The following is a 10,698-nucleotide window of genomic DNA, read 5'->3' as shown; positions in this document are numbered from 1 at the left end:
CCGAAGATAAGAACTGAAAACTAATAGATAAACAAGGATTAAATGCGCCCCTCCACCCTATCTGTACAAATAGAATAGCCCATTTATACAGAATGGTAAAGGGGCTTCTATGATCATCGACCATAGAAATAGAAATGAAGCGTTAATCCTTACCAACTTGATCTTGTTGCTCCTGGCAACAAACATGCATGAACCATTTCACGAAGTATGTGTCCGGATAGTCCAAAGTCTCGATAGTTAGCTCTCGGCCTTCCGGTCAAAAAACAACGTCGATGAAGGCGTGTAGGTGCACTATTCCGTGGTGGGGATTGTAACTTTCCATAAATTTCCCATTTGTCACTCAACGACGGAACCTTGCTTATTTCTTTCTTTGAGGATCGACGAATCGAATGATATTTCTGTTCCAATTTTTGCCTCTTCTTCTCCCTCTGAATCAAACTTTTCCTTGCCATAATGGTTGAATTCCTATTAGTATCCATGATACAAGTCGAATCCTAGATGTAGAAATAGAAGAAGGTGGACCCCCTCTCCGTCGAAAGAAATGAGATTATCGCAGATACACACATTAAAAATATTAACCAAATTTGCCCGACGTAGAGGCAATCAAGAAAGCCGCATAAGTGAATATATAACCTACAGAAAAGTGAGCTAATCCAACCAATCTTGCTTGTACAATGGAAAGGGCCACTGGTTTATCTCTCCAGCGAATCAAATTGGCCAAAGGTGTGCGTTCATGAGCCCATGCTAAAGTTTCAATCAATTCCTGCCAATATCCACGCCAAGAAATTAAGAACATAAATCCAGTAGCCCAAACAAGATGTCCAAATAAGAACATCCATGCCCAAACCGATAAACTATTCATACCAAAAGGATTATATCCGTTGATAAGTTGTGAAGAGTTTAACCATAAATAATCCCTTAACCAGCCCATCAAATAAGTGGAAGATTCATTAAACTGTGAAACGTTACCCTGCCATAATGTGATGTGCTTCCAATGCCAATAAAAAGTAACCCATCCAATAGTATTTAACATCCAAAAAACTGCCAAATAAAACGCGTCCCATGCCGAAATATCACAAGTACCGCCTCGTCCTGGGCCATCGCACGGAAAACTATAACCGAAATCCTTTTTATCTGGCATTAACTTGGAACCACGTGCATCTAAAGCACCTTTTACTAAGATCAATGTAGTTGTATGTAAACCAAGAGCAATAGCATGATGAACCAAAAAGTCTCCAGGACCTATTGTTAAAAATAATGAATTACTATTTTCATTAACAGCATTTAACCAACCCGGCAACCAGATGCTTCGACCCGCATTGAATGCTGGACCACTCGTTGAAGATAAAAGTACATCGAACCCATATGAAGTTTTACCATGAGCGGATTGTATCCATTGAGCAAATATAGGTTCAATCAAGATTTGCTTCTCCGGAGTGCCAAAGGCAAGCATGACATCATTATGAACATAAAGTCCCAGGGTAACGTATATTATTTTTTCCTTCTTTTTATTTGCCTTTCATATTCTTTCAGTTTCTGCGCTTTTTTAAAATAATGAGGAGGAAAATGGTTGAACATTTTCTTTCTCCTTCCTGGCAGAGAAAGAGACCAACTTTTTGGTGGTACATTTTTTTCTGCACCAACCAAACAAGAGAAATTATTTTTTATTTGAAAAGAAAAGAAGAAGCTATTTTTTGGGTGAAGTGGAGTTGTTCTGTTAAAATAATTACATAAACTTATCTAATTTCACCACCTAATTATCTGTAGGTTTATCATCTGTCACAAATTTAGGCACAAGCAAGTACAGAAGAAGGTTGTATTTCACATGATTGTAAAAGGAATATTGTAGTCAAAATTGACAAAGGCCTATGGCTCCTGAAATTTACAAATAAAAAGTGTACTAGCTTTATGATTACTCACTAGCTAGTACCTTTCAGTAAAGCTGGGTGTTCTAACTAATTAATTAATGGCTTCATTCTGCAGAAAAATCAGGCTCATCTGGCTTAAACAACTTGGGCATCTTTAAGCTGGAAGAAGAATCAGTCATCTGAATCTTCTGTTCTATTCCTCTTCTCGTATTAGTAGCAAATCTTTTAGCCAAAATTGTAGCTCCAAGTTGTTGGGAATTATGAGCACTGCCTACCAATGGTTGCTCAAGACCAACATCTTCAAAAGCCTCATAATTTTGATCATAATTGTTGTTAGGATCTTGATTATAATAATAGCTCTCTTGTAAAGCCAATTCAGTTTCCATCTTTTTCTTCCTATACCTTCTCCATGCCGCCTGTATTAAGCAAGCACCCCATGTTCTCCACTGTTGAGAATAATACCTGAATGCATGTTGTAGCTTCTTACTGTGAAGACGTTTAAACTGAACCGCGAAAAATTTCAGGTCTTCAGCTCGAAGTGCAAATGCTTCAACTTCAGAAAGTGTTCTCACAGTTCGAGTTGAAGAAGGCAATTGCGTTGTATTAGGAACTAAGGCCCATGTCAGCAATTCTTCACCACAGAAATCACCAGGTCTAAGAGTGATAGAATTGAAGAATCCAGATCTTCCCCCATTTGTCGTGGAGCTCTCTAGTTGTCCCCTGATGATAAAGAACATCTCATTAACTGGATCGCCTTCTCGAACAACATAAGTACCCTTTATGCTTAGGGACGAGACTAGTCGTTCGCAAATTGCATCAAGCAGCTGATCGTCCATTTGTGCAAAAAATGGAACCTGCATGGACAGGAGATTTTGGGATCTCTAAAGCTTAGCAAACAGAAGCGGCTAGCTTAGGTACTTACAGAGTAGGAACACAAGTACAAGTAAGTGACTGAATGCAATACAAAATGTAAGGCACATCACATGTCAATGCTTAGTTGATGATTAATGAGATAAAGTTATTTTCTTTATTCATTCACTAATACTAGTAATGTTTCTTATAGGTAGCATTCATTGGTACAAATGCATTTCTTTTGCTCAATTCGTTTCTATTTGTTTAACTTGTGGCCAGGGGTTTTCTGTCTACAGCTCTTTTCCTTTATGTTTGCCTCCTGAAAGTGTTTCAATGCCAAGAGAAGTTAAATAGCGCAAACACCATATATCGGATGATCAGGCCATGACATATATATAAAGATCGTAATGACATGGCCAACTTGTCATGATACTCCAATATAATGCACGAGTCTAGCAAAAAAATGATCTATGATAGTGCAAGAAAGACATACTCGTCGAACAAGTTTAAGGCATAGGTGTCTTTGGATTTGACGACGAAGATCCAAAGGCAAAGATTGCAAGATGTCTTCTTCATTAACTCCTCTTGTAGCAAGCCATTTACATTGATCAAAACGGCGAACACGTTCTTGCAAGTCTTCAGGCAACTGTCGGTGCCTCATCCATTCTTCTATATCTCTTTTTCTAATTCTCCATTCCTCAATTTTTACGGTCATAGATTGCAGATAAGTCTGAAAGGAAAGAAACTCATAAGTGTATCAAGGACAAAGAAGCATGTACTATACTAGATGAAACAAATGAAAAATGATAGCTCAAATTTTAAGCAAGTCTTACCAATCACCTACAAACCTAAGCATTATTTAAGAATAGATATCACTGTACCCAATTCAACTCAGAATTAATGTTGATTACTGGCTATACTACTAATGCCGATGAACCTAAGCTGCTTATTATATGAGAATTTTAGGAAACAGATCTTGAGTAACGGCACATAGCAGACACATTAACTTGAACTAGGAAAATTGGAGTTATGTCAGTCACCTTTACGTTGTGATAAATCACCTCTAGAACAATATTAAGCATGATAGGACTGTCGAATGAGACATTGTGACTCTTGAAAGAACTAAATTTCCAACTCCGTGAAATATTTCATGTTGCTGACAATTAACACGAAATTATATAAATCAACTATCACAAATTAACAATGTCTTATTCAACAGTCCTATCATGCTTAACATTGTTCTAGAGGTGAATCATCAGAACAACGTTAAGGTGACTGACATAACATGTATTCGAAATCAATGATGTACATAAATCATGATGAAATTGCTTCAGCTAACTAACCGCACAAGGTGATAATAATGATCTATTCTGACATATTATCATCAAAATTTTACCTGCATGTTTCCAATAAGCTGTGCAAAGAGAACTAAGCCAATGATGCATAGGGAAATGCTGAATAATGTTTCGCCAATATAAGTGCTAGTATTCAAATTCTGCCCATATGAACTGCAAGACAACATTTGTAAAGACAAAAATAAGATTCTCTAACCTGAAAAAAGATCTGAAAAGATTTGATGGTATCCTAAGCAACAAAGGAGACAAGAAATTCATTTTCATGAAATCAGCTCTGAAAAATGAGTAGAATCCTTCATTGTGATTGACAAAATACGGAGTAGTCAACAAGATCCAAGACAAAGCCTCTAGAGGATCTCTATGGAGTAGCAGGGAACATACTTTATAATTTACAATGATTAATAGCACTGGAAGTTTTTGCCAAAATTAAGTAGCCGGGATAGACAATGGTGAATATTTGTGAAATCATAGTTCAACTCTGAGCTGCCTGACGAACTAGCCAAACAGAAGAGACTGGGTATCAAACAGACAGAGTGACTTGCATATTCAGGATGCAGACTTAAAGCCAAAGGGTCCTTTAAAAGTTGGACTAATTTTTATAAATACAATCAGTTTGTATAAACTGTACTACATAGCAGATAAACAGAAAAAATATACTCCCTCGAGTTCCATTTTATATGACATTCTTTCCAATTTAGTCCATTCCAAGAAGATTGACACCTTTCGATATATGGAAGTCATTAATTCTAATGCTCCCATATTACCCTTAATTTGACTCTACCATTATAGGAATTAATTACAAGGCACTAAGACCATAAAATCTAAAGATATTTTTGGTATGTTTGAGGTCGAGCATTAGGGTTGTAGCTTAGGGGGTAGTCGAGCTTTTCTCCTCGTTGTGCCGGCTAGTCTGATAGTGTTTTGTCTAGGACTGCTAGCGGTTTTTGTTGTGTTTCATATTTTTGCCGTCTTTCACATTTTGGCCTTTTCATTTATTTGCTGTCTTTTACGATGCTGATACTATTTTTCTAGTTTCTGTTGTTGTTATGTATCTATTGTCTCTGAGCCGAGGGTCTCCCGGAAACAGCCTCTCTATCCTCTGGGGCAGGGGTAAGGTCTGCGTACACTCTACCCTCCCCATACCTCACTAGTGAGATTCTACTGGGTCGTTGTTGTTGTATATTTTTGGTATGTTACATATATTTAGCATATGTGTAAATAGTTTTTCTTTCTTTCTTAAATCACTTCTTGACTTGTCAAATACTGTCACATAAATGAAATGGAAGGACTATATCAGAATAAGAATATGCATCTTAAGTTACACCCAAGCCAAAAGGGGGAACAACTTTGAGAAGCCAACCTTCAAGTATAATCACCACAACCACTGAATATGCAAAACTAAGCCAACCTTCAATTATAATCACCAACACCATTGAATATGCAAAACTAAGCCAACCTTCAAGTATAATCACCACTACCGTTGAATATGCAAAACTAAGCCAGCTTTCAATTATAATCACCGACACCATTGAATATGCAAAACTAAGCCAACCTTCAATTATAATCAGCAAGACCATTGAATATGCAAAACTAGGCCAAGCTTCGGTTATAATCATGAACACCATTGAATATGCAAAACGAAGCTAACCTTCAATTCTAATCATCAACACCATTGAATATGCAAAACTAAGCTAACCTTCAATTCTAGTCATCAATACCATTGAATATGCAAAACTAAGCCAACCTTCAATTCTAGTCAGCAACACCATTGAATTGCAAAACTAAGGAGGAAAAGACAAAAGAGACATAAAGGGAGGGAAGAAGAAAAGTAAGTTTGCAGTTTAAGAAAGCAAACCTCAAATTTCTTAGACCCCACCAAAGACAGTATAAATATTTCTCCATGAATGTTGATGAAGCCACTTCATTAGTAAAGGCGTTAGCGAAAATTCCAAACTTAAAACCAGAATCTTCATCATTTATAGCATCACATTTTACAAGCACTTGCGTGCTGTTTCGCCAATAATCACGTACATATGTATCCGTATCACTTGTACAATCTAAGAAATCAGGCACGCACGGTGGAACTGCATCACGTTCCTTCTTACATTCATTCGACCAGCAAGAGTACTGTCTTCCTATAGATGCCACATACCACGAAGCTCCTGCCACCTGCACACGAAGCAGAAGAAAACGCACACAACTCGCAAGTCAGGTGATTTCTAGTTTGTGTCTTCTGATACCAAATTCCAAAATGAAAGAGATGGGCATGAGTGTTTACATGACTGGCTAACATGAAAAGAAGGAGATTGTAAGCTGCTCCTGCCCAAGCTGTTTTAGCAATAAAACCTGTAGTTTTGATAATCTGCTGATTTAACGGAAAAATAACGAACAACCTTGGCACGTATTGGATGAGAACGATAAGAGCAAGAGTACTTTTGGAGTGACCAGATCCATTTCTTTTAGCTGCGGGTATTACATATTTAATGACGATCTGCAAGAGGTAAAGAGAAAAAAATGAAAAGAAGAATAATAGCAGTACTAAACTTGAATGTTCATGGTGATTATTCCAATTGAAAATCAAATAATTGTGTCCATGCCTCAAAAGATAAGATTGTGATGGCTCCTCAAGAAATCTGAAACATTGCTGCGTTTATAATTTATGAAAGACATTCTGATTACAACTTTCAAAAATTCAAATTCGGTACTTCCTATATCCCAATTTATGTGGCATGCTATCGCGACACAAATGTCTATCACTTGTATTAAATGACAAGTTTCAGAAGTAATTCTTTCTTAAACTCTGTGCATGTTATACAATAAGCAAAAATTAGGACGAACGGAGTAACTTATTCAGATTTAATCATGACGTGAAGTTTACCCATACAATTGATATTTTAACCATTAATTCACTATTTTCTTCCACAATCACTATTTTAATAAAGTCAAATTATAGCATTAAATTTTGTGTCTAAGTCAAATAAAATATAAATACTCACTTGAGGCAGGGGAAGCGCGGCAGTAAAATCAACAATTAAATCAGTCTTGAGGTACCGAATCGCAATTTCTTTGGCATCCATAACAAGCTCACCCCGGCCAAAAACCCTCGAGCTGGGCGCCACAAAAGCCGTTCGAAACTTCATAATAATATGTAGGAAATAAAAGACATCGGTAAGAGAACGATAGACGGTAATTTGTGTGGCCGCTTCGTCATCAGTGGCCATACAAGCGTTTTCGCTGACGTAAGGGATGTAAAAGTAAAGAGGATCGATGAAAAGAGAGATTAAACACGTGATGAGGAACACGTAGTTCCAGCGATTGACAATGTCGCTGTTTGGATCGAGAATATAGTGGCGCCATAAGCGGTTGATCAATTGAGGTTCGTCGGTTGAAGAGGAGATTAAGGATTTGGTCTTCAGCGATTGCTTGAAATGGCGGAGGTGAGACGCCGGCGTTTCGAATATTCTAGTCATCTTCCATGGCGGAGTCCGATATCATTATCGGATTCCCGAAGATGATTCACAAAAATCAATATCTCTGTAAACATGGGTGGCTGAAGGTGAGGCTAGCAAATCCTTTCGCCCCAAAAAGTTTGAGGCCCCAAAAAGTGTTAATTGTAAAATAAATAATAATATTTTGACTTAGACAATTTTGAATTTTGTTAAAAAAAAAGTATAAAATACGTGTAAAAAGATTTTTAAAAAACAAAGAATATTTACTTTTTAACATAAGAAATATTGTACAACTTCGAAATAAACTATTCAAATCTTCCTATTAGCAAATAAAGTTTTTTACATCAAGATCCAAGGTAATGTATGACAAAGATATGGCTAACATCTTATTAACTTGAATTAACCCTTGATAATATAAATAATAATAATATTACTATATGAAGCTAAAAGACATATATCTTGTATGAATACTATTATATAAATAAGTACAGAAGGAAAAAAGACAACATCAAAGTTTTTGCATATATTTGTATAGGTGTATAAATTTTAGATTCTTATTAAAATTTGGCTTTAGGCCACTAAATTCGTTGAGCCGCCACTAAATTTCTTAAACAAAATTAAGGAAATAGAATAAAAAAATGTATGTATATTAAAATGTGTGTGCACCTATTAATTTTAAATTATGAATCCACCTCTGAATGATGATTGTGTATATAGTGATAATATGAATGGTGAATACAATTAGGGCTAGAAAATGAAGGAGACAAAAGAAGAGAACAGGAAAACCAAATGAGGAGTGTTTCTTCGGGAATAAAGCGCGAAGGTCCTTGATTAAAGCTTCATTCACCGCCATTGAAATTTCCGTGGGGAAAATCGAGGAGTTCGGAAGTTTGTATATCCATGAAAGTACGCGGGAAATTAGCAAGGAGATTCGTACATACTGAAATGGGTTTACTAGTGCGAGCACAGTATGGTCAAGGCCCAATTTGGATTCTTTTCTCCAGAGCCTAAACCTTTTTCTGTCATCCTTTATTCCTTTTTGAGTGAAATCCTTTGGCCAAAAAAGAAAGAGTTTTAAAAGTTATATACTCCACAGGTCGAAAGAAAAGAGCTTAAGTCCAGTTAAAAATTATAACATGCCTTAATTTATTATAGATGTCACCTTTTTTTTGTATGGAAGAACTAGCTATAGATATCCTTTGAATGGCTTAGTAGTGTAGAAATTTCTTACATTAATCGCGTATAAAATAATAATAATAATAATATACTCAGTATATTTTCACGTATAGGTTTGAGAGGATAATGTGTATACAGACCTTACCCCGACCTTGTGCAGGTAGAAAGCATGTTTTCAAAAGACCTTCAGCTCAAGCAAGCACAGTCAAAGCAGTAAAGCAAATTAAAATATAAAAATAGTGGAGAGTCATAGGAAAAAGAATAGTAGCAACAGCAAGATACTAACTGACCGAAGCATTAGCAACATCAGATAATACTAAAAATCCAAGGAAAAGACAAAAGAAGAGTAATACTACAGCTATCGGAATGGAAGGAAATATGCTCTACTACTACTACTACTAACCTTCTATCCCTAATCTTCGACCTTCACAACCTCCCATCAAGGGTAATGTCCTCAGTCAATCGACGATGCGTAATATCCTGCCTAATCTCCTATCTCTAATTCTTCGTTGGCCTTCCTCTACCTCTTCTCAGGCACACGATGTTCAATCTCTCACACCTCGTCACGGGGGAGGGGTGCCCGGGCAACTCCTCTTCATATGTTCGAATTATCTCAACCTCACTTACCGCATCTTATCCTCCACGAGAGTCACCTACACCTTGTCCCGAATAGCTTCATTATTGACTTTATGTCTCCTAGTAAACCCACACGTCCATCTTAGCATTCTCATCTCCGTTGCTTTCAACTTTTGAATATAAAAGTTCTTGACTGGCCAACACTCCATCCTATACAACATAGTTGGTCTAGTCACCACTCTATATAACTTATCTTAAGTCTAGCAATTATTTCCAAGAAAAAAAGGAGAGAGGAATATGAAAATCTTAATTGAACTTTTTTTAAAATCCATTGATTTAAAAAAAATATAAGTATACAAATACGTGTAATGGTTTTATTTCCACAAATTTGGAGGGACAAATTTGTAGGCCACTTGATTTATAGAAAGTGAGAATGATGAAAGATATGTTTAGATACTTTCAAATCAAGATGCCACACGTTTCCTACAACTTTGTTTGTTTCAATCCTCACCATAATCCGTTGATAGTGATGGGTTTTGTATAATATCCATCTTCTTCTCACGTAGAATACAGACTATTATTGATCTCTATTTCCATTATTAGTATCAATTTATACTCTGAGGAGAAAGCATAGAAGAAAACCAACGCCATTATGGCATCGCTTAATTAAGATATACTTACTGTCTTGAACTTTATGCATCAATTTTCTTAATGCACACTAGAATCTTCAACTAATGAAAAAGCCTAGATAAGTCTTAAATAAAGAAGAATTAAATAAAACTACCCGGCGAATATATATATATATATATAACATATGTATAATTGTATATAGTTAATATATAATGTATGCATATCGGCTAGAAAAAATAAACAGTAAATTTGGCCGGTTATTTGTGTAACAATCCCGCATTTATAGTTTGTTGATATACTATGTTGTGTGTTTGCGATTGGTCGGAATAGTATTTAAAGTAGGATTTAAGTTATACACTGATACTAGCCGTGTAAAAATTATTACTATACTGAATCGAGATGGATTAATTAAGGTGTTAACAAGCTATCTGGGGATCAAATTTAACTTTAATAGCTTCCTCGATAACTATTAAAGCTAATTAATAAGAACATTAGAAGGCGCGATCGAGAGATTTTTGTGACCCATAGCCCTTATTCTAATGTTTGATTTGTTCCATAAAACTGTAGATATATTATTCTAAATTGAAGAAACCTAGTATATAGCATACCAAGAAAATATTAGTGGTTCTAGCAAGTCTAGAATACCAATTCGAACTTCTCAAGAGTCGATATTCTCACGACACATAATGGAACTAAAACATAATGTACGAAACTTAAAGCTCACTAGCTATCACCATCCAGGTGCAATTAATGAATAGGACGGAGTTAGAGTATAAGTTACGGATTTAATCG

At 36.0% G+C, this 10,698-nt stretch overlaps 1 protein-coding gene across 1 annotated transcript; it reads right to left on the bottom strand.

Moving 5' to 3' along the window:
• Positions 1-1,802: 1,802 nt before the first annotated feature.
• Positions 1,803-7,666, bottom strand: LOC104213867 (cyclic nucleotide-gated ion channel 18). Its single transcript, XM_009763423.2, has 6 exons — positions 7,072-7,666; positions 6,354-6,566; positions 5,931-6,244; positions 4,117-4,228; positions 3,214-3,450; positions 1,803-2,722 (listed from the first exon to the last, which is right to left on the bottom strand). The coding sequence occupies exons 1-6, from the start codon at positions 7,543-7,545 to the stop codon at positions 1,973-1,975; spliced, it is 2,100 nt and encodes a 699-aa protein (XP_009761725.1). The 5' UTR covers positions 7,546-7,666; the 3' UTR covers positions 1,803-1,972.
• Between the last annotated feature and the right edge of the window lie 3,032 nt (positions 7,667-10,698).

This window comes from Nicotiana sylvestris, chromosome 2 (genome assembly GCF_000393655.2).
Source record: "Nicotiana sylvestris chromosome 2, ASM39365v2, whole genome shotgun sequence".
NCBI lineage: Eukaryota > Viridiplantae > Streptophyta > Magnoliopsida > Solanales > Solanaceae > Nicotiana > Nicotiana sylvestris.
Note: the sequence above shows the minus strand (reverse complement) of the source record. Positions and strands in the feature narration are given on the sequence as shown.

Coding starts and splice junctions, on each gene's coding strand:
- LOC104213867 (XM_009763423.2), bottom strand. CDS start 7,545: ATGACTAGAATATTCGAAACGCCGGCGTCTCACCTCCGCCATTTCAAG. Junction 6,567..7,071: donor CCGCGCTTCCCCTGCCTCAA/GTGAGTATTTAT, acceptor TACCTCTTGCAG/ATCGTCATTAAATATGTAAT. Junction 6,245..6,353: donor TTTTCATGTTAGCCAGTCAT/GTAAACACTCAT, acceptor CTTCGTGTGCAG/GTGGCAGGAGCTTCGTGGTA.